Source organism: Plectropomus leopardus, chromosome 11, assembly GCF_008729295.1.
Source record: "Plectropomus leopardus isolate mb chromosome 11, YSFRI_Pleo_2.0, whole genome shotgun sequence".
NCBI classification, from domain to species: Eukaryota; Metazoa; Chordata; class Actinopteri; order Perciformes; family Serranidae; genus Plectropomus; species Plectropomus leopardus.
In genome coordinates, this window is record NC_056473.1 from 15,048,932 (window position 1) to 15,073,288 (window position 24,357).

The 24,357-nt window shown below is 38.4% G+C and overlaps 1 protein-coding gene across 4 annotated transcripts in view; it reads right to left on the reverse strand.

Moving 5' to 3' along the window:
- LOC121950465 (ethanolamine kinase 1-like) overlaps positions 1-21,452 on the reverse strand; it is a 58,047-nt gene extending 36,595 nt beyond the window's left edge. For 2 of the 4 annotated variants that reach the window (XM_042496473.1, XM_042496476.1), the window contains exon 1: positions 2,523-2,950. In XM_042496473.1, the coding sequence (XP_042352407.1) occupies positions 2,523-2,669 (147 nt within the window). In that variant the 5' untranslated portion in view covers positions 2,670-2,950. Of the gene's footprint in view, positions 1-2,522; positions 2,952-21,346 lie in introns of those variants that run through there. The other 2 variants (XM_042496475.1, XM_042496472.1) reach the window with 2 other exon arrangements.
- Between the last annotated feature and the right edge of the window lie 2,905 nt (positions 21,453-24,357).

Here is a 24,357-nt window from a genome sequence, read left to right on the forward strand (position 1 = left end):
ACATGCCCACCTTGACATCTGATCAAGTATTGATGTAGTGAAGAGAGGGCCACTTGGATACTTTCTACTGGTTTTGATATTGTTATCATTTTTTTTTGTCTATGATTTGCACATAGTATCGTTACCTGTTGTGTTTAATATAATTTATTTATTGCTATTTGAAATCAAAAGCTCACTATTTATTTAGAGCACTTGCTGAAGTCAGTTGGTATACAGGTTTATCCAGTCCTTATACCATGATGTATTGGAAGCTCCATAGTCTTTAAAAATACCACAATACACATTTTAGGTCATACCGCCCAGCACTACTAGCAAGAGTAACAATGATGATGGTGGGGTTGGTGCTGCACACTTAGATCGCCATATACCAAATACCAGGGGGAAGTTTCAGGAAGGTTTGAAGGTATGACATAGTGCATACAGCCCAAGGCCTACTTGACGCTCAAACTTTTCATATGTGTTTCCCCCAAATATTGAAATTAAATGTATGCCCTTGGCTACAAAATTTAACAAAAGATAGTAGTTTAAAAGGGAGACTTTCACATACAACACGGTTAAAAGTACAGGTATAAAAGCAGGAACTATCTGTCTAGTCTGTACTCTCCAAACAGCTGAACACAATACATCATTGTTGATCCTGTTGGGATCTAAGGGCTGGAGGGAAGCATCTACTCCTTTGTGTACATTACTGGACCTGCTGTAGATTGAGAGGTCACCAACCCAATGGGCTTTCACCTGACAAACATAAACCCTATTTCTGTGAAAGATTGGACCTTGTGTTTGCACATGGGACCAGAATGGAATTGTCCTGTTCTAAACACTATACGCATTTGTTCTTAGGATTAAATAAATAAAAAAAGTCTACTTTTGTTGTGCAGGTACCTTTGCTTTTCTACAGGTTTTATATATATGTCTTTCTATATAGTCTCATAAATACAGAAGATGAGACATTTTAATTTTGTGTTACATTTTATCACAGTGTGTGCTTTTAATTAATCGATTCCGTGAAGTGCTTTATTTTGAAAATGAAAACATGTATTGTCAGCTGGGTGACAAGCACGTAATCTGTTTTTATTTTAATTTTAAGGCACAGTAATGTCCTTAATCAGCAAGGATGTGCAAGTTTCAATAAACATTACTGAAGACAGAGAAAGTAGTGTATTTGTTGGTTAACTGTTTTTAGCTGCAGGTTTGGTGATCCAGTGAGTATTTACACCAGCAGGATCAATATGTTCTCACTCTGAACTCGTGACATGGTGCCGCTCTGACAGTGACCTTTCGCATCAACCCACACACATTGCATGTGGACGCACCCGCTGCCATCCAGCTGTCCACCAGCGTATGACAGAAACACCACCGGTTCATAAGCACTAAGCCACAGCCAAGCCTGGTCAGTTCAGACCCACATAGTCCTGAAAAAAAAGGTCTACTCAGCCTGAACTTAAAACAACTGGAGTGTTACTATATGAGCACTTTCAGGTGTGGGTTAACTAAAGCTGGGCAGACACTCTTTATTAATCGTGTATGTTTTGTTAACTCACATGACATATTGAATCTGCTGCATTGCCAGAACCTGCAACATCCACACTGATCAGATCAACTGACCAGCCACGACATGGAGCTCACACTGAACATAAGCACAGAACACGGTCGGTTTTCTCCATTGACAATAGCATTAAAAATAATTCAAACAAGACAACTGCATCCTTAACAATGTTTGTGAAAACATGGATGCTTCACAGACAGAGAAGATCTACACAATCAGCACAGTTTCACACAGTGGTCCTCAGTGTTCTTGAGTTATGGCCAAAAACATGTTGTATGAGATCATCGTGACATTGACCTTTAACTTTTGACCACCAGATTCTAATCAGTTCATTTGTGAGTCCAAAATAGATGTTTGTGCTACATTTGAGGAAACTACCTCAAGGCCATCGTCAGATATCACTTTTACATGTATGAGACAAATGCAAGGTCACCACCAGAATATACTCAGGTTATAATGAGTCCACTGAAATGATGGTGCCAAATTTGAAGAAATTCTCTCAAGGTGTTCTTGAGATTTATTGCGTTTGCAAGATTGAGACTGACAAGGTCACAGTGGCCTTCACTTTTGACCTCTGACCACAAAATCTAATCAACTCACTGTCAACTCACTGAGTCCAAGTGATTTTTTTTTTTGTGAAATTTTAACAAATTCGGAAGGACAGGTCTCAACTGACGGACGGATGGACTGACAACCAGATAACACATTGCCTCCGGCCTCAGTGTTTGCCAGCACAGAGGCATAAAAATACGGAGCCGTGAATGGCTGGAAAATGCATATGGTCTGTCTGCTCTGCATCACCATGTATTATTTTCTACAGCTAACAAATGGAATTTTACTTCCCTAAGCCTTACCTCTGCGACTTCATGTATGTAGCTCATAATTCAAAACAAGGTGTGTGCATTTTTGTAGGATATGATACGAACTATTGTTTGAGAATACGCCTCATAAACATGAGACACAAACACTGACTTGCCTTCATCTGGATTTCCTGTGCCTTCCAACAGGGACGGAGTCTGCTAAGGAGCTCTAGGATTCCTCTTCGAGGTTCGTGCTCATCAATACGGAGGTCCACATGGAGAAGCTGATTACCAGTACCAGTACCAATACACCCACTTTCCATTTTCAACAAAGTAGATGGAAAGATAGAAAGAAGGTGAAAGAGATTTTACCTTCAAAAAGTCTGAGGTCCAGAACTTGTTTAAAAACTCAGCTCAAAGTCTTACTCTGTTCAATCATTAAAACATCCTCCTGTCATGGACCACAAGGATCAAAATTCCAGAAAGCCAAATGTGGGTTTAGTCTCAAAACACCACAGGTCAAACTTGAGGTAGACAGAATTCTTAATGATGGTGATATAATCCACAACAGGTTTATTGCTTTGTTAGAACAATTCGAGAGTCATCTGCGGTATTTGCAGGTCATTTAAACTGTCCACTCGTGTGTCCAGTGACTCAGCAGTCCAGTCTGCTTATCAGGGGCCAATGTTCCTATGGGCATCTTGATCTTCAGAGTTTACATATTAACCACTGGTGGTTGGAGCTCTCAGAAGGCACGTGTAGTGTTAAAGCATAATTCAGTCAGAAAAGGTCATTGGCTATGTTTACACATTCATTTTCAACTATTTTTCAGAATATGAGAATATTCCAAATTTGACACAGTGCATATAAACAGCATATTCTGTTCAGATAATCCAAATTAGACCTTTGTGCAAATCTCACATTTTGGAATTAGGACATGGGAGATATGCTGATATTATTCTGGTTTTAGGAGCATTCTGTGGACATATATACAGCCCATTTAGCATTTACATCTCAGTTGGGGTTTTAACCACAGTTTGCAACACAAAGCCTCTTTTCTGTTCATGGTCAGCTCTGTTTGTAATGGATATGTTACACACAAACCAATTCATCAACAGTTTGCAAGACAAGAATTGTGAATATATGCATGCCCAAAAGAAAAGCCTGCATTGCTGGTCAGAAGAAACACACCTGCTTTTAAACACCATGAAAGACTTGGATATCAAAGGGTTTTTGAACATGCACAAATATCGCAACGCCAACCTCTTCAAGGGGGATAAAGGAATTAAAGAGGGAGGCTGTGTTCACCAGTCTGCGATGCCAGGGGTCAGCACACCTAGTATCACGAACCTGCCTGCCACCCGGCACACACTGCACCCAACCATTATGGCTGTCCCTGCAGGTGGTGGTCCTACAGTGTGGCGGTACCAAGTTGTTTATTCAGGATGAGCCACACTGGGCCCCATGGCCTAAGGCCCGGCCACCAGACGTTCACCAGCGAGCACCAACTTTGCCTTGGTAGACCCTACCAGGAGCTGTCTTCCCCAGACAACACGTCTCCCAGGATCAGAGGGACATGCAAACCTCTTCACCACGTTAAGGATGGGCTGTGTTCACATGGTCAAACAAGTCTGCCACCGCTAGAAAATCTGAATTTGATGCAAAGAAGAAAAATGGCACAAGCAGTTCTTGCTGTTACACTATTCAAAATTTCGACATTAGAAACGACACAATTTAAGGTATATATAAGGTATATAATGCAAGGAATATAAATGGAATTTATATTCCATTTATATTTATATTCCATTTTATCAGGCATGTAAACAGATTATTAGGAATACTGTCTTGGAAAAAGGGCAAAAAATGGAATATTTTGTGGATGTAAATTTGGTAATTGAAAGAAACATGTTTTGAAGCTCTGTAATGACGTATGATGAAATTAAGTTTGTGCTTCAGTAAACCTCTTCTGCTAACATATTTAATCATGTATTATGCTCCATCAGAGTCTTTTTGGGCACAGCTAATAGAAAAATGCCTGCTAGTATAACTTCAATATTGTGAACTAAAAATGTACTAAAAGATGTAAATAAGTCCCTGAAAATGAAAAAAAAAATCACTTCAATCACTTCAATAGAAATTACCACTTAATTAAAAAAATCTTCAAGTGTCCAGTGAATTGCAACACAAGGATGACAAGCTGCAATTAATTACATTTTCATTATGGAATGAATTCAGACAGATGTAAGTCAGCCACAAAGACGTGACACTTGTGTCCAAATTGAGTTCAGCATATTTTCTATCCAAAAACTGAGCTCTTTTTCCAGGCAATTTCAGCACAGTTCTCTGATACTCCATGCCCCACCAGGCTGCTGTAACATTAAAACTGAGAATGCTGCAAACATCACTGTAGCACAGTCCCAGAGGCCGCATGCAGAATTTAGATCACAGTTTACTTTATTGAACTTCATTCAAGCTAAAAAGTAAGTATACAACAAAATCGGGCCAAAGGAGATGACTTTTTGATTCTGTAAATAATCTTCAGATGCATTACATTTGGCTGCAGCAGTAAAGACTTAAAATGGGTGGAGTCTATTGTCTGATCGGAGTCACCGTGTAATCTGGAGGACCCATTTAAATATCATAGAATTAGTTCATTCAAACATGACCTTTCATGCTAGCTCAATGCCATGGAACATTTCAACATGATCACTCTGTAAACACAAAACGAATTTCATAAACATTGGAGCAGCATGTTTTCAGTCTGTTAAATTATTTAGATGTTGGGCCAATGTTTACCATTTTGCATCATTACAGTAATTGCCTAGAAGTCACGAATGTGGTGATCGTCTTGAACCGAATACTTTGCAAGCTTTTAGACGAAAATGAAATTCACTTGCCATCAAAGAGCGTCTCATCATCAAAGATGTTGTGTATTGAAAGAGAGATGAGTGTCTCGATTAAAAATGTAAGGGTCAGGCGGTAGAATGGGGTAGTGGAGTCAGTGTACTGCATATACCTCTCAAGTACAGCTGAACGAGAGGGCTTGATGAAAAAGAGATGACACACACAATAACCTGCATACATATACTGTTATGACACTTTTCAGACAGATTCACTTACTGTATGTCTGGCTTCTCTTTCTCTCGTCTTCCTCGTGATTGTTAATATGAAGAATGCAGACATTAACATTTGGGCCTTTGAGCCTTGAAAATTAATCATTTATGAAAGGATCAACAAAGTACCAGCTGTGTTGAAGACAGCATGAAAGAGTACCAGAACTGAGTTAATGTTGCTGGAGTTTCGCTTGACTTCTTGACACCATCTAGGCTATGAGTCTTTTTCACTTAAGTCATTTAAGCATTGGAACCACGAGCTATTCAGCAGAATGGGGAAATAAAATGGGTAGAGGGAGAATGGAGGATGAGAGGAAGATTTCATTATTTACAGATATTTTGTTGCAGATAAAGGATCATGTGTCCATACTTTTCCTTCTCATGGAAACGGCTACAAAGCTTTTCCAAAGATTTCTGGATAAAGAATCGATTTCATGGGGAGATATTTTACTCTAAACCATAAATGTGGACCTCATGGTGGCATCCTAGAGCAATGATATTCTACTTACAGTCTGCAGGCCAAATCTGGATAGGTTGCCATTTTCTAATTCACAATAAAAAAATAAAGTGATTCACACTGGGAAATGTTGTTGTACTTATAGTATTCATAAGGTTGCAGAGTACATAAAACAACATCAAAATAAAGCTTTTTTATCAAAAAAATTGCCAGTGGAAGGTCCCAAACACTCCCTGACCAAGGTCCAAGCTAAGCCCCCGATGTTCTAAAATACTAAAATTGTCCTACAATCCTTGAAACATCTGAAAATCCAAGAAATGTCCCAAAAATTAACTGCCAAAAATCACTGAAAGGTCTTAGAATCCTTGGAACATGTATGGGGCTGCTGGGACTTGTCATTTTGCAGAAGTTCCCCCCAAGCAAAGCAAGTTTTGAGTAAACCTGTTCTAGAGGAAAAATCAGGGGATAACCAGTCAACACGATTCATCCTCTGGGTACAATGCACAAACTATAATGGCAATCCATCCAGTATATGTTGAGATAGTTCACTGGATACATGAAACCTTGGTGCAATGTGTTCTCAATCCAACTCATCAAATACCTCCACTTTGTCCGTGGAAATACACGTCAAAATATTATGCGCTAGGTACCCTCTCGCACCCCTTTTTGAACATTCAGGGACATCGTGTCAATTTATGCTTGCAACATGAATTGTCTTTTCAAAACACACTTCTGTTTTCACATACAGTTTCTGTTTATTAAATGCAAGTCTTTTTTTTTCAAAATTAACTTACAACATAGGTAAGACACTTCTTTTTGAGCCTTAGTTCTTCAAGTTTGAGCAACAAAAGTCCATTGTTAGGTTTAGAAAAAACATCGTGGTTTGGATTAAAATAAGTGTGGTTGTCATTAATGTCATGTAATGACAGGTGACATACGTATTTTGACATACTCCACTACTCTGGCATGCTACTCATTCTAGCATACTACATCATGATTAAAATAACTTTTGGTTTCACATAGAATAAAAAGAGTTCCATCCACCTCCTCCCACCTGACCTATAGGAAACTTTCTCGCTCTTTGCGATAGAGTAACGAGTACTTACAAACTGCCGCCAGCCAGTGCATTTTTATAATGCCTCCATACCGACTCTGCGTCAGTAGTTGAAGCTGGCGTCCAATGACAAAGTGGCAATATTTGATGAGTGGTGTTGTTGCTGTCTGCTTCAAAATCTGGTGCCACCCAGTGCGTATCAAATCGCCACAAAAGGGGCTTCTATGTGTTGCTATCTAACATGAGATCACTGACAAGGCAGCAATATTTGGCAAGTTGGCAGTGAGAGTGGGCTTACATTCGCAGCCTCAACTTCCTGGTGTAACTGCTGTTTTTTCTCCTAGTATTTCCACACCTCCACGTGTTGTGTTTCGATGTGGTTTTGTACCACTACTGGTTCAGTTCAGCAACTCTTTGCTTGCTCCAGCAGAGACTGTCAAGCTGTCTGTTAGGTCACTGGGAATACCGCTGGTTTCCTCATGAGAAAATGGGATGTGTTTTCTCTGTTTTTGTTGAGGTTGGTTTAAGTGGTTGTAATTTATTTCAGTTTGTTTCTTTCTTTATTTTTAAGACCTATTTCTTGTGTTTTTGTGTTTGCAATGTTGATTTTGTTATCTTGAAAGTCTTGAAAACCATTTTACTAACAAGAAAAAGGAAAAAATACAATGAAATAATTTTAAATGTGTATTTTTGGAATCCTGTCTTCACCTAGACGTGATTTCAAACCTGTGTGACCTTGAGTCTTAAAGTGGTTAAATTTGCTAGAATTTTTCATGGGATGAAATTGCCCCAGATGGCGCCGTCGACAATACTGTTAAAATAACTAAGAGTTCCAGCTGTTCCTCCCACAATCTCAAATAGTTTTTCTTTTGTAGTATTTGTTGAACTGATAGTAAAATTGAATGAGGCAAGATTTAAAATGCTGTGAATTGTTGATACATTCTTTAGAAAAAGTTCCTTACATGTTTTCAAGAACTCCAAACTTGTTCAAGGAAAGGTTTCATTCATTAATGTCAACAAAGACTCTATCTGATGGAATAATGGTGAATAAAATACAGAAGAAGAAAGTGTGTGATTCAGTGGGAGTTGAGGATAGGTTTAGGGGAAACTGATCAGAATTTAGTAATTTCAATGAGATGAAGAAATTACTATTTTGTACAGCAAAATTTCTCTCTAGAAATAAGCAGTCCAGTTCCAAAAATAGAAAATCAATCTGTGGCAGCAGCTGTTTTAATTGTGGTGGACCATCTACTGTAAAAGTGTGCACTGTCTTATGAAAATTGACATACCAGGAACATAAGCTTATCTATAGTCTTGCAGGACGGACAATCTCACCAGGTCATCCAAATCTCCTGCCTGAAGGACTTTTTATATATACTTCCATCAAGAAAATGGTTTCAAATTTCAGTACAATAAAGCACGTGTTCAGGAAACAAACCTTCTGTTTTATTCTATTGTAGCTGATTGTTTAACTCACAGGGAACTCAGGGGGTCTCAGGGTCCTGTGATAATTTTGGTACTTTCTGATGTTGTTGTAAATTTTGAACAGATGTAAGCAGTATTTTCAGTCACGTGACAGTTTTGTATTCAGCACAAGTTCAGCTAGAGTAATAAATAGTATGTAAATGGGCACAGCTCTGCCAATGTTATTTTTCTCCAACAGAGGATTAGAATATATGCAGTTTACATTATCCGGTCGCAATTTATATACATTTTTTCAACACTTGAAGTTCCGCTCATTACTAAAAGTGTATGTCATCCAAAAGAGACAGTAAAACCAAATTAAATGGTGAAAGTTGCCATGTTGAAATTTAAGATATTTTGATGGATTCACGTCATAAACTCATGCACTGAGTAACATTACAAGTAAACGTTTCACCTTAAATTATTTTTTCTCAGTCTGCAGCTGCTGCTAGAGGCTTCCAAACATCCTTTTATTTTATAGCTATGGTTTACTAATGTATGTGTAAAAACATGTCATAAGTGGTTAACCCAGCCACAGCTCAGCCTTGACGACAGAGTCCTGATTTTCTACTGACAAATCAACGGACTGCGGTGTTTGTAGCTCCACCTTTTAGTACCTGATCTATGTGCTAGGTACCCCAACCAGAGGGGTGATCAAAAACAGGGATGGTTCCAAAGTTACCAAAGGTACCATCCACAATTTTTCCCGATGGAAATGCAAAAAAAAAAAAAAAAAAAAAAAAAAAAAAGCATACCACAGTCAACTGAACTGACTTGCTGGTGGAAATGCAGCTTTTGTGGCATTGACTTAAATCACCGCACCATTTGCAGTATCTACACAGACTCACACTGCGATTCCAAACTGTTCCATATTTTTTGTGTTCAGCACAAAACTCGATTTCAGTTATATGAATAGTTTTACTTACAGATGAGTGTCTGTGCTCTGACATAATGTCCTCCTGACAGTGAAAACCACCAACAACACACACACAACCACACACTCACTGTTGCTCAAGCAAAAGGTGTTACTCACCTAGTTAGAAAAAATATATTTTATGTAATATGTAGTTATTTTTCATATGTATATAGACTACTTTATTATTTTGAAGTAAACTCTTATAATGTAAACCCTCATGGGAACTGACACAACACACAATACTAATACTAACTTAAAATATAGATGAGATGTCAATGTATTTTGCAATTTTACACGTGGACAACTGATTTTTTTTTTTTTAAAGCTGAAAATGTGTATTGTTATTATTCTTGCATTCCAATTGTTTCTAAAATGACAAGAAAAAGGTGATTTTATCTACCACTAAGAGAACATTAGGGTAAATTTATCAAACCACTTGATCAACTGTCTTCATAATTTCAAATCAATGCTTCCTTCACGGTGCAACACTCGCAGGACTTCTTGCTGTCTTTCATAAGTTTTTGAAAGAGAAAATTTCCTTTTATTACATGGCAAACAGTTGTTGGTGTCCTTTATCAGACAGCTCTTTGAAGAGAAAAAGAGAGCGGGAGCTATGCAGACATTTAACCTTTTTATATAGTCTCACAATTGGGGCTCTCAAGGCCTTTCATTTGTGAAGTTCCTGTGGAAAAATCAGAGAGCTTGGACTCATTACATCTACCGGTACAGTATATTTATATTTCAGCTCCAATCAAAGCTAGCCAATATGCCATCCCTATGTATTTTCTCCTCTGAGCCCTGCCTCCCCACTATAATTTCCACCGACATTTTGTGTGCAAATGTAGTAATAGACACATTTATCACATCAAAAGGGATTCAATTTTCTTTTCAATCATCCACCGGTATGAATAGCGCCACATCCTCTGTGGCCAACAATGAGGGGCCATTACCGTGAGCCAAAGGACGGCTTCGCCTTCTCTTTGCATTCAAGAGGGAAAGTGTGTCAAACTGTTTGCTGACGCCAACGTTTGTTCTAGGCAAATGGAGACAGCTTTCAGACAGGTTAGTATCCAATTTTATTGTCAGACAAATGTCATTTTTGTTTGGGGCCGCAGTAATCATTGGGCTCAGACACCGGTGTTCCTCGACAGTAAAGCTGGCAGTTAGTCCATTTAATACTCTAACTCTCATGTCAGTAACAGATTGCCAAGTCCAGACATGACACCCGCTGTCTCCTTATTATGTGAGGAGGCTGACATGCAGGATTCAGGCCTCAGCCTGCGGGGAGAGGGGGTGGAGAGTCTGATTGCCCGCAACACTGTTGATCTACATTTGGAAAGAAAATACTTTGCAACTGCAATTAATTGTTCCCTTGCTCTGCTCAGAGATGTGGACAGGATATTTTCTGTCAGATTTCGTTACAATGATGTGCGTCACACCTCCGGGTGGCTGCAGGAGTGTGGTGATTGCAGTTACTGCACGTCATTTAACCGACATTTACTGCTGCACTTAATGCCTGCACTGAATTGCACTGCAGGTTTATCAGTGTTGTGCAATAGTGCAGCTCCAAAGGGAGTTTTGCTCGGAAATTATAATACCAAAATCAAAAAGTTTAGTTATAGATTGGACAAATAAGTTTGGGATTTGGCTTTTGGACGGTATCCCAATATACTTATCAAATCTGACATATTTTAGACTTTTTCTAGGATAGAATAATAAAGTCCAGAAACCTTTATTAAGATGATGACTGGTAATCAGTGGTTGATGTTGACAAATTTGGATCTATTTCAAAGACAAAATGGTCGATAATCAATAATTCACTCTGTGATTTCATTGAATTTATGAAGAAAATGCTTTTCTCACATGCCTCACTAGCTTAGGTTTCTTCCCCCATTAAACATCAATTTTTGCCAAAATTAAAGATATTGACACTGTAAATTAATGCAGAAAAGGCTGAAAGTTTCACCAGAGTACAGCAAATTAAGTCCTCAATGATCAGAGCTTGATTTAGATGCACGACACCCAATCTCTCCATTTCATGTGTGTCCCCCACCCCAGTAATACTTCAACCACAAAGTAATCTTTTGTATATTATTTACTTATCCTGTGTTACATTGAAGTTGTGCAGAAAACCTTGATTTTCTCACATGCCTTCATGGTAAACGAAGAATCAAAAAACACAGAAAATACTTGCTCAGTTTTAATAAAAGGAAGCCACATTTAACAACAGCAAATCTACACCAAAACATCAATTTACAAACTCTTACACAACTTGTGCAGTATAATCCAAGTCTCATTTGAATCCAGATGAATTCTCACCACTTTCCAAACACCTACATTTTTGCACTTATTCAGTTTTAAATAGGTTTTAGCACAAATGTATGTGTTGAGACTTGGATTATACTGCACCAGTTGTGTGAGAGTTTGTGAACAGATGTGTTAATATAGTTTTGCTGCTGTTAAACATGGAGCCCTGTGACTTAAACATTACACGGGATGAGTAATTGAAAGATCATTTTGTGGGTGAAGTATATGTTTAATGAGAGGAGGCAAGCTAAAGGATATTAGAGGATGTAGTAAAAAAAAAACCTTTCCTTTTAAAACTTTCTTTAGCCGACTTATAAAATCTATTGACTCAAACATGATGATTGACTTGGCATGATGAGTTTTCCCATCAGCTCACCATTTAAATATTTTAATCACTATACTTCTTTTTGCCTTTAGTTGAATTGTAGTCTTTGTTTTCTTTGTTTATTACTGTTTGATTTTTTTAAAATGTATTCTTTTTTCCTTTTTTATAAACTTTGTGTCTCTGTAAGTTTAAGGACTTTTTAGATGGTCAACTATAAACAAAAGATACATGCGTCACGACTGTAGTCCAGAGGGTTCATGATGACTTTATTTTCGGTATATCATTTTCAGTGCATAACGCTTTTAGTTCAATCTTGGTTGATTATTCTTTGCTTGCATTCACACTGAGAGTAAAAGTTTAGGTTCTCCAAACTACTGTCGCTTTGCACAAAGCTTTCATATACTGTAGCAGACACATGAATAACTAGTTTTACATGTTCCTGGTTCTTTGAAGGATTTAGCCCCCCAGATGCTTCCAAAGCATTACTCTTGTTGACTTAATTCTATCAAATAAAGCATTTAAGAATCTAACCGTTGCCAATGTCGGCACCGGCGCTCTCTTTTTTGCAGAAAACATCTCTGCTGTGTTTTCTGTCATCTGCTGCCACAGCTTATACACGGTCCCTCGCTGCCAAACCACCCAAGCCACAGCTGATGAGGTCATGCATGTAGCCAGCACCGGACGAGGCCCTGAAAGCTCTACTTAATCTGATATCATTGGCAGAGCGACGCTTAACCAGCTCCATCTCTCACCACACCATTTTGAGGGTGTTCTCTGTCCAACAATGCTGTCTTGTCTTAGCCTGCGTAAATTCTTAGGGGCCGCTCATAAAGCTAAATCGTTCTCAATTCATATGTTTGAAGTCTACGGAGCGCTTGTGATGCCGTTTGCAAGGAGTGCAGTGGTTGGGATGAGGTTTATGGAGCATGGCAGCAACGCTGAAACGATCTCGAAATGAAGAACGAAACGACGTCAGCGCATGAGGGAGAGGTAGCACATTTGCCTTTATGTTAAGTGGAGTGTTTTCTAGTTGTGGTCTGGCCACCAAATTACGTTGGAAGTTGAGGAAATTTACAATAAAACTCTGGATTGCACACTGAAAAGAAAAACCTTGTTAATGACACATTGACAATTATAAATAATGCAGTGTAAAGATTAATTTATTTCACAGGCTGAAATGAGCAGCTGTGGATGATATTTAAAATACAGTAAGTATCTAGTCACACACTGTATGTCTCTCTCCATTAAATATGTATTGCATAGGCTCGGGCCTCTGACCTTGGCTTGGGAGAGCGCTCAGCATCATTTCATCTTGAAATAAAAAGGGAGACTGCCAGCAATTACAGCGTGTTAATCACATATTCACTTTCATCTGCTGGAAAATCACACAGATCTGCCCCCAATGCTGCTGTTGGGTCTCTTTTGATGGGGGGAAGAAAGCGCAGTACTGTATTTGAAAAACATCTGTCAAGTGCCCTGTCTAGTTAATATCTACTTGTCCTCACCTGTTTTGGTAACGCGTGCTGCTCTGGTTTAATCTTTGAGAGACGAAGCGGATAAAAAAAAAAATGTAATGTTGCTTTGACAAGCGTTGAATTAGCCCTGACAGGCTGAGGATAGCATCGTGATCTTGTGTTAAACATATACTGTAACATCTGGGGAGGAAACATTGGCCCTTTGGAAAACACAGACACACACTTAAACACACACTCGCTTCCCCTCTTAAAGAAAGAGTCTTTATTCTGTCTACAAGTGTCTCTAACAGAGGAGGCCAGACGGGCGCTCCGTGCAGCGGCCACTGTTATTTCCCCTGTCAGGGTGTATGAGGAGGAGGTGGAGGGGTTTGACAAACACTCTGCACCCTCTTGTCTGTGTGTCAAAGAGCAATTTACATAGAGATGGTAATGTCGCTGCCATGTTAGATCGGACGGCAGCAGCGCGGAACGGTGCGGCGGAGGAGTCAGTGTAAGAACAGAGACGTTTTACTGGGAGAAATGGAGTTATGCTGGCATTTAGCTGTTTTACAGAGCAGGAGAGGAGGATGGAGAGGAAAAAGAAATAAACATTAGGATATGAAGTTAAATATAACCAATAAAAGATGATGAACATTAGATGGAAATGTTATCTCTTTATATGAAATGTGAGACGTGGTTTTTTTTTTGGTAAGACAAAGAGATGGCCTATCCTGCTCAGCCGTTTGGTCGAGCACATTTTGAGTCACAATATCATAATGAAAAGTGTGTTTAATTTAACTCAACCTGAGCTAGTTCTACCATTCACTATCAAAACAAACTACTTGTTTTAATGTTAAAAAAATAGTGTCCAGGCTACCTTAAATATTTTAAGTTGACTAAATTTGAAAAGAAAGATTGAATCATTAAAATTTTATTAAACTTGTCCTCTCAAATTTAGTCAACTTAAAATTTTAAGGGAACCTGGACACTAACTTTTTTTAAGTGAAACCAATTAGTTTCTTTTTTCAGTGCTCAGTTCAGGTATGTTATGCTAAAAAAAATCCACTAGATGTCGCTGTGTCCAAGAATAGTTTGCTTTATATAGGAAGTGTAACCTTATACAAAAAATAAAATGTAATTAAAACTGAGTATTTGCTACAAAATAATAATAAAAAAATATTCTGATTGTTCTCATTGTTGTTAAATGATACATTTAAAGTTATCCATTATGGTGAAATACATCTGTAAGTATGATTTTTTACTGTCTAAAGTCATGCTCAACCAAACGGCCGAATTGGCCCTCTATGGTAAAGGTACTGATGCTGAGATAACAAATTCACATTGTTGTTAATACCATATAGTTAATGTTATTCCATCATATATTTGATGAAAATATATCAGTACAATTTTTCAACATTTCTGAGATTTTTTAAGTGCTGTAATCTGTATTTCAACTGTTTGGTAAAGGCCTATATTTAAAGTACTATATTTTCTGCTAAAGCCACAAAGAAACGCAAATAAAAATATTCTCCATTGCTCTTTTCCGAGTGAGAACATAAAGGGTTAAAGCAGTGTAGCTGCAGCGCAGTGTTTGGACAGAATATGACTTTTGATGTGTATATTGATACAGAGGTGATGAGCTCAAATGAGCTCAAATCCAGGCCAAAAGGAAAAGCTGTAATCCTTTACAGCCAACAATTTCATTAACTAAAGCTAAACGCTGATTTGTTAAATGAAATGACTTGATGTAACTGACCTGCCATTGGTAAAAAGGTAAAAGCTTTAAATAATAGATATCACAATTAAACTTCCCCACTTATTGACTTAGACAATTCCATTTTTGTATTACAAGTTTTCTGAACTTTTATGTTCAAATATGCAAATAGCTTTATCTAATTAAATCTGCACTATTTAAAAAAAAAACTTTTCTTTCCACTAGTCTGAAACAAGATATGGTATAGAAGCAAATTAGCCTCAAATCTCAAAACTGACCAGTGCAAAAAATCTTGTCAAACTCACCCAAAACTACCAGATACTGCCACAAAAGAAAAAGACGCCTGGTGCAAAAAAAAAAAAAAACAGCCATAAAAAAGATTGAAATATAATCACCAAATGTACTATCTAAGCTATCAGTAGCAAAGACCTAACTCTGAGAAAGTTTTTTTAATCTTTTTTTTTCAGTTTCAAGTTTTAAAGAGCTATTCAGTCACGTTATTGTACAACTTTGTTCTCTCCTAATTTGTAACAGCAAATACTTTTTTTTAAAAGACAGAATCAGCTATTTTATATATATGCCACATAATGCTGCCTAAAAACGTATTTTTTTTATCAGTATAGAGAGAAAACATTTTTACTGTCAGTTATATAATAAAGTTCTTGCTCGCAGCAACTAAAGCATGATAAAGGTTTTCTAGAGTTACGTTTAGGGCTACATTAACCCTAACCCTCAAAGCACTTGGTCTAGGTTAGGAACATATAAGGATTTCACTTTAACAAACGAAAGTGACTTGAGACATGAGCAATATACTTATGTTATTAACATTTTTAAAAAGCCCACAGTCTTTCCCGAACCTTAAACCAACATGACCCAGAACACGTATCCCAGACTCCTGTTTTTAAAGTCTTGCTCTTCCAGCCCCCTCGCCACCTCCCCCCTGCATGAGTGCAGCTGACATGGCAGCATTTCCTTCACTTTAGGCCACAAACCATAGTCAGGGCAATTATCAGCCCCAAAAACAACTTAACAAATGGCCCAAAACTTAGCAAGGTAAATTTTAAAAGAAATAAAGAAGAAATGACCACAAGGAAGTGCTGAAGATGTATTTTTTCTTTACGCTGTGATATAATTTTAAATATATAATCAAGACAATTATGAATACAGTTTTCTGGACATTTCTTCCTAGTTTTTGATTATATCCAAGTTATTTTTCAGATAATTTACTTGTCACCTTTTACATTTTTTTTTGCAGAACATTTGCAGAACATTTCTTTCAAAGTTGCTTATTATGTTTTTTTTTTCCCCTGTTTTTGAAAGAAATGTAACATATTTTCTCAGGTTTTAGAAGTTTGAGTGCAAGTAAAAAGCGTCTGAACGCAACACAAGAACTGATGTCAAACCAAGTGTTAAATAACATTCCTGCTGATACAGAGACAGATCTGTTTTTTTGGTCTGTTTTTTTTTCCTTGTGTGAAGATACCTGCACACACAGACACACGCAGAGTTATTCATGCTCACACATCAGCTCAAGAGGGCAAAATCAATAAGCCACTCTTCTTAATGTTTACCCAGGAGTGTCAGGTTAGGACACAAGGAGTTACATACGTACATGCAAAATTGTATTTGCTTTCAGCATTTAAATACGAGTGTGATGTTAAAAAGTAGAAGCCAAACGTACCAATTTTACCTTGTGTGACCTTTGACCCAGTGCTAATGAATTGCATTAAAAAAGCCATTCAAATCCTAAGGCAAACAAATGCCTGCTGGATCTGGATGAGGTAAAAAAAAAAAACAACAAAAAGCCACTCGTATAACACATGGGCATTTTTAGCAACGGGCATTTCCTCACATCCAGAGCAATTTTGGAAAAGACATCCCACAACATGTCACTCAGAATATAAATACCCTGAAGACCAAAAACTGCTGCTGCCAATCCAAAACAGTGTCAAACACACTCAGGCTTGTTGGACATATAAAACCTAAAGGCTACAGATACTCGGGCTGTTACATGATACACTCCGTCATAACAACTGTGGACACAGACAGTTAACACACACAGCGCGGCGGTTTGCTACTGTCTGCAGTTACAGGCAGCGCTACAGAGAAAACAAATACAATTCTGCTGCCTGGTCGTCTGCAGGAGAAAAAAAATCCCTCCGCAAATCCTCCGAGACGCTGGATAGAGAGAGAGGAGTGTGTGTATGTGTGTGCGTGCATGTGTGTACGGAGAGGGGGGGGACTGGAGGACCTAAATGGAGAAGCCGTGCTGCGGTGGCCTTAATGGTGAAGGGGGCTCAGAGGACCAGAGAGGGAAAAGAGTGTGTCTGTGTGTGTGTTTCTCTGTGTGTGTGTGTGTGTAGGATTATTGATGTTTGATGATTTGCAGAAGAACAGATGAGTGTGTTAACAGAGGTAGTGAACAGGGGTTATGTAAGGCTGTTCTGTACAGGCCTGATGGCTTTTAAAAGAGACAATGGAAAAACGTTTAATTCAAATCAACTAAACAGCTTTTGTGAGAGTGTGTGTGTGTGGGAGAAAGCGAGCGAACCCGTCTTGTCTTTATGTGTGTTTAGACTGTATAAAATACTGGACGTAGCTACTTTGACGTCACCTGGCGGATGGCGGACTTGAAAAATCAAGTTCAGCATTTAAGCCGTCACCATCTTGGTTTTTTGGAGCCGTGTTTGGGCGAGAGGCTGGCGCTGTGGAGGAGCAGGCGGTGGATCTGACGGAGAAGCTGAGAAGACTCAAAGCAGCCCACCCTTAATTATGCATAACTTTAAATCTTCATAAAATGTAAAGGGCTGAGTTGTATAGAAAGTCACCCCCATAAAGTTGTCATGAACGCAGAAATTAGCTACAGAAACCAGAACTGTGTTTTGCACCAGGCTGTAAACACGTTTAATTCTGCTGTAAAGTTGGGCCCATTTTCGTAGGGTTCAATGAGGACTGACTCTGTTTTGGCGCTAGCCTCAAGTTGTCATTAGAGGGACGGCGTTTTTTGGCATCTTTGTTAAAACCAGCGTAATCTCACAGAAATACTTGAAATGACCACAACTTCTGAAAACACATTTCGAGGTGGCAGAGCAGTTAGGTTTAGGCACCAGAACTACTTGCTTAGCAAAAGATCATGTTTTCAGTTAACATAAGTATGCTTGTTATGCACAGGATGCAAGTAACTTTATGAAGTGACTTCAGTATGTCACATAAAGTGACAATACTACATAAAGGACATTCAGGGTTACAGATCAATTATCCAGCCCAGGACTCAAACTATGCAAACTGCTGCTGTGGAAAGATAAGAACACACAAGAAGCTAAGCCTGCTCTGCAATCACAGGTGTCCACATTTAGAGAGGGGACACAGAAGGATTAAAACAGTGGGACATACAAGATAAAAAAAGAAAAAACAGAAGTACTGCCATACAGTTGTTTGCGTTTGCGCACCACTCAAGTTGCACTTAAAGTTTACATCCGTGTGTGTGAAAACATGGATGCTTCACACACATCTCCCCCGGCAGCACAGAAGATCTGAACAATCGCAGTTTCAAGGTGGACACCCAAGATTAGTGTCAGCAGTTTAGTATCTGACCAAATATCTCCCCCTCTGTTTCTAAGATATGACGCTTAGTAATAGCCAGACAAGTTTTCTGCAGATCATTATGATGTCACAAATGACCTTTGACCTGGATATAAAATGTCAGAACTTCATCATCCTATTAGACATTTGTGAACAATTATGAATGATGATCTCCAGTTTTATGTTTTGGGCCATCTTCAGATATTGCGCTCCCTATAATGAGACAGATGCAAGGTCACAGTAACCTTGACCTTTGAACACCAAATTCTTATCAGTTCATCATCGAGTCAACTCAAACATTTGTGCCATGTTTTAAAGAAATTCCCTCAAGATGTTTATGAGAAATCGCATTCATGAAAATGAGACAGATGAGGCCACAGTGACCTTGTCCTTTGACCTATGACCAGTAAAATCAAATCAGTTCATCACTGGGACCAAGTGAGCATTTGTGCTAAATTTGAAATAATTCCCTCAAGGCGTTCTTGAGATTTGAAAAAAAAAGATTGAAAAAAACAACCATTAACTACATAATTCACAGACACTATCAACAGTTTAAATCAGTTTACACATAATTACTGTAGTTCCAATGAAAACTAGTTATGCAGTTTCATTTACCTGCACTGTGTCGGGGTGGCACCTGGACACATAAAACAAAAACTGTCTGTGTAGACAGATGATTATTTTACCAGATGTAAGTGAAAAAAATGTGGATTTTGTAATGGATAAAATACATATACTGCCCAACCCTAGTTCTTATGTGATATTCCAGGCAGTTTTTCTGCTGAAATGCCCCAGTCCCTAAAGAGGAGCAGTGTCTCTCTTTATCTCTGTCTGTCTCTCACACACACAAGCACAGAAATGCATAAACACAGACTTAATAAAAACACCCTTTGACACTAACAAGACTGTGGCTGCTCAAATTTTAATCACCACATTTCATTAATTCATTCCTTCTTCCACAAGCACACCATCCTCTTTCCAATGAGCTACTGCACACCACGCTCCATGGTTATTTCAGTGAAAGAAAAAGATTCAAAATGTTCATTCTCTGTCACTGAAAAGTAATCACCATTGTTTGTCCTTTACTTTACGGCATGAAAAATAAATTGCAGCCCTGAATGTGCTGAATGTTTTATCAAGGCCACACGTCTTGGGACAAAAAGGAGCTGTTTGAGCCTTGCTGCTGAGCATTTATTTGAGAGTCAATTCTGACCCATACAGAGCGACCTCCCACCGTCCTGCCTGGCACGCACAAATTAAGGTGCACTCAAGCAACAATTGAATAAATTCGTGGCAGTCCACCAGGAATGCTGCTGAACACAAAGAAGAAACAGGTTCTGTTTTACCTTGAAGGTCTGTGAAAGTAAAGTTTACTGTATACTGCGCACTGCCTGACTCCCTTTTGTGGTAGTTTCAGCACTAATCAACATGTAGATGCCTCTTTTAATGTTTTTGTGTTTCATCATAATGACTTTTAAATGCTGCATTTTGTTTTGTCAAAATTAGCTGTAAAGAAAAGTGACTGGGTGATGGCTAAACACTGTCTGAAAAATAGGGTGTGCTTGCCATAATTCTGGAGGCTACATACAGTACACTACTGGAGGATGGAAAAAGGTCACTGGATCAGATGTGTGCAATGATACAGTCTGTATATGTTTTTTGAACTAATTGCAGAGAACATCAAGTCTCCCCCTGTAGTGAAATTACGTCTACTCGTACCATAACGGCCCACTAGTGGCCGAAGCAGACCTAAAACACAAATGCTTTTCAAAGTGTACACATTTACTGGGCAAAACAATAACATTACTTTAACTTACATGTAAAACATGCCATATTTGTTCTTGTGTGACAGAGTTTAAACAAAACTATAAAACTAATCCCCAAGCTTGGCCGATGCTCTCCCAGAGACCACTCTGACAACAGAAGCAGCGAAAAATTTGACCTCTTTTAACTAATTAAAGTCACATAATTAGCAGTTGGCAGAAATGCTCATTTCAGACCTATGCCAATATTTCATTTTAAAGCATTATCTGCCAATACCAATGCTGTGCCGATATTATTGTGCATCCCCAATCATCAGTATTATAGGAACAGTTCACCCTGAAACAATATAAATATACAATGTTCACCTCTTTAGGCTCCCTGTGGTCCCAGAGTGAGTTCTCTATCAAATGGCATTAAGGAGCAGCCCTGTTTCACAAAAATGTTATTTGTATAAACTTAACCTAACTTAAACTGTCATTTACCATACCACCCCAGTAAAATTTCAGGAAGGTATGAATTACTAAATACTGTCCAAGCCTAATTTTTACATTTTGGTCCCACTCTGCAACAACAGAGTGACTTAATAAAAACTGACTGGCTTCTGCTCTGTACAATTAGCTGCTGAGGCTCACAGCTGATGAATCCAAGTCAAACAGGCAGAAAAAAACATGATTACTTAGAGACTGTTGTAGCTTCATGTCCTTGACTTACAAGCTGATAACACTATTCAAACCATATCTTTGAACTGAGCATTCAAGAGTTATTTGTTGCTTGTTTTGTAAACTTGAAAGCAAAGACTAGGGAAAAAAAACTGAATTGTAACAAAACGTTTACATTCAGTCTTACTCACCAGAGGCTGTTGTGTGTCCTTGAGCTCTGGGAAACATTTTGGAAGTATTTCCTCTCTCATCAAACATTTTCAAGTCCGTTTTCTGATTTTTTTTAATCCAACATTGGTTGCATCCATGTTGACTAGCTTGCAGTCTTCTTCTTCCCTGTCTCTGTTGAAACATTTATGCATGTATTGGTGCATGATCGCCACCTGCAGGTCAGTGGAAGAGCTAAAAAATTAAAAAAAAAAAAAAAAAAAAGCTTCTCTGTGTGGGAGACTGAGTGAGACTTGGTGTCACCAGTGTTTTCAGGCAGTAACCATATTTCAAAATAACTTTGTCACTTTATGACACTCAATTTAAATACTTCCAATACCACACAGAGGTATTCATAATTATTTTTTATGTTATGAATGTTAAATGAACTCCTGCTTCACAACAACCAATGAAAAATTCAAGTTACTCAGCTAGTTGTGATTACCTTTTACTGTGTAGCATTTCTTTGGTATTTATGTTTCTGCAGAATCAAGGTCCATTCAGAAAAAAAAATCCCCAGAACAAGTGTTTCAGACTCTCTGATGCACTGGTGCATGGCAGCTACAAGATAAAGTCATACGACCACCATACACAAACCCCTGAACATTTTTGGCATTAAACTTTTACCCTCCACTGATTTTAGCCAAAAGCTTTGAATGCAAAACTATTGATAATAATTTATGGCCATTTTTTTGTGTGTGTTTTACCAATTAAAATCTCCACTTGGTCCTCTAATGGGAGCCAGCTGGGGACTAGACTAGAGATATCAGCAAACATGAATATTACTCTCTTAATTGGCTGTCCAACAGGTGTCAAAACTTGAGACATAATTAGTCTTTAGCCTACACTGTGAGGTCTATATGTGCTGCAGCAGGATGCTAATGTTGGACTGGGGTTTATGTGTGTCTTTAAACTTTTTAGTTTTACACTTTCACAGAGTTTGAAGCTGAGAGAGTGTGAAGTGAATTCTAGAGGCAACATGATCCATGTAAGTAATAGCGCTCTCTTTTCTGTTAACAAAGAAATAGATAGTTTCAGCAGCAACAGAACAGCTGCAGATGTGCAATTTAAATGTTGCCTTTGTTTTTCAGAGGCAAGGAATATTTGCACTTTGTTAATTTGTCCCAAAGTAAATACTATTTGCAAAATACAGCGTAGTAGTGCTATGTAGCATAGTGCTTACAAAAAGAATCCATATGAATAATACACCCTACTGATGTGGTATTCATGATCGTTGTGATGTATGTGTATGTGGACGTTTATGACAAAGGTCAGAGAACATTAAGGTTTCATTTAAAAGGGAATGTTCAGTTGTTTTTTGTTTGTTTGGTTGTTTTTTGTAGTGGGGCTGTATGAGGTACATATCAATAGTAAATTTATTTTATACACTAGATGGCAGTCAGCACAGTTTGGAGGAGCAGGCTGAAGTGCAGCAATGTCTCCTGTGGAGAAGGCAAACAAGAGAACGTATTTTAGGCACCTATGGGAAAATTAAGCCATTATGACGCTTTCTCCAAAGCCAGACTCCACTGGGAAAAACAGTGATTTAGCATTTCTGAATACAGGAGCTGGTCTACTGCTGCCTCCATCAGTCAGTTTGTTTGTGTTATTGTGTGACTTTGGCATTTAAATGGTTACTTCACCAAAAGTCACCAAAGTCATTCAATACAAAAACACAAGCTATCTGATTGAAGCAGCGATAGGGCAGCAGCTGCCATGTTCAGTGAGTTAAAATGACTGTTTTTATCAATAGAGTCTGGTGGTAACTAGAGCAGCGATGGGAAACTGAAGCTGTTAACATCTTCCCCATTGAAACAAACAGTCTGAAGGAAAGGTAAAGCAGTGAAAATACTGTAAGTATAGTGCACACTCAAACTGATATTGAGATTTTCTGTAGGGCCTTTCTAGTGTGGCTAAAATATGTTTTGTTGCTGACCCCCATCCACAGCAAAACGTTGCTTAGCCACCATGTTTGACTTCAGCCTGCTTACCAAATTGGTCCTTGTTCAGGGAGCCACTCCTTTTTGGGGCACTTTGAAAATAACCAACACGCTCTCATCCCAAGTCGTCAAATATTGCCACTTTGTAATGGACTTCCGCGTCTACATATTATGGTATAGGTATCCTCCTGTGTCTGCTCTTTATGTTCCAGGATGTCACCACAAGCACATGGTGGGATTATGCTGCACTGGACTCCTGCATGTTGGATCCATCCACCAACCCTCCCACCTGCTCTAGAGGCACCTTCATACTCCTTATATTACATCGCTACTGCCAGTGTTTCAAAAAATGGGGGGCATATCATAACACCGCAAACGATGTGTCCGACGAGTCAACTGATGAGCTGGACTTCAGACACACTTGATCAGAGGCCCAACAGTGGAAACAGGGGTGCATTCAGTACTCACTTTTCATCTCTTGACCAAAGACATTTGACTTTTAAGTTTGGCCAAATTATTTCATCCTAATTTGTGAGTTTTTGCAAAAGTAAAGACTAATGTATCAACTTCTGAAAGCAGTTTCAAAGAAGAGGAAGAAGTTTCACTAATTTCTGGCCCTCTGAAAGAAAAAGAATCAAACTTTTCAGTGGCAAAAGCAAAAGATGTGACCCATAAAATATTAAAGTCTCACGGGAGTCACAGAGGAGTGTCTTCTTACATTAGACTACAAGGCCTCAGATCCTTTTTTTACACAAAGTGTCTGTGATTTATGGTTTCACATTGTGAAAATGACTGGGGTACTGTATGCCCTTTTATTATCGAGTTTTATATGTAATGTGTACTACCTATATTATAAGTGATACTGCTGATATTCTGATAGCTGTTCATGAGAGACCTTATTGACTGCATAATTAGATTAAACTTGTTTTTTTTTAACTATCTAACCACCCCCTTGAAACTCTGATAATACAGTTGGCAACACCATACTTGCAGAGGAAGATGGAGAGGGACGAAAATTAAAGTTGAAAAGCACAGAAACTAAGAAAAACTGAAAA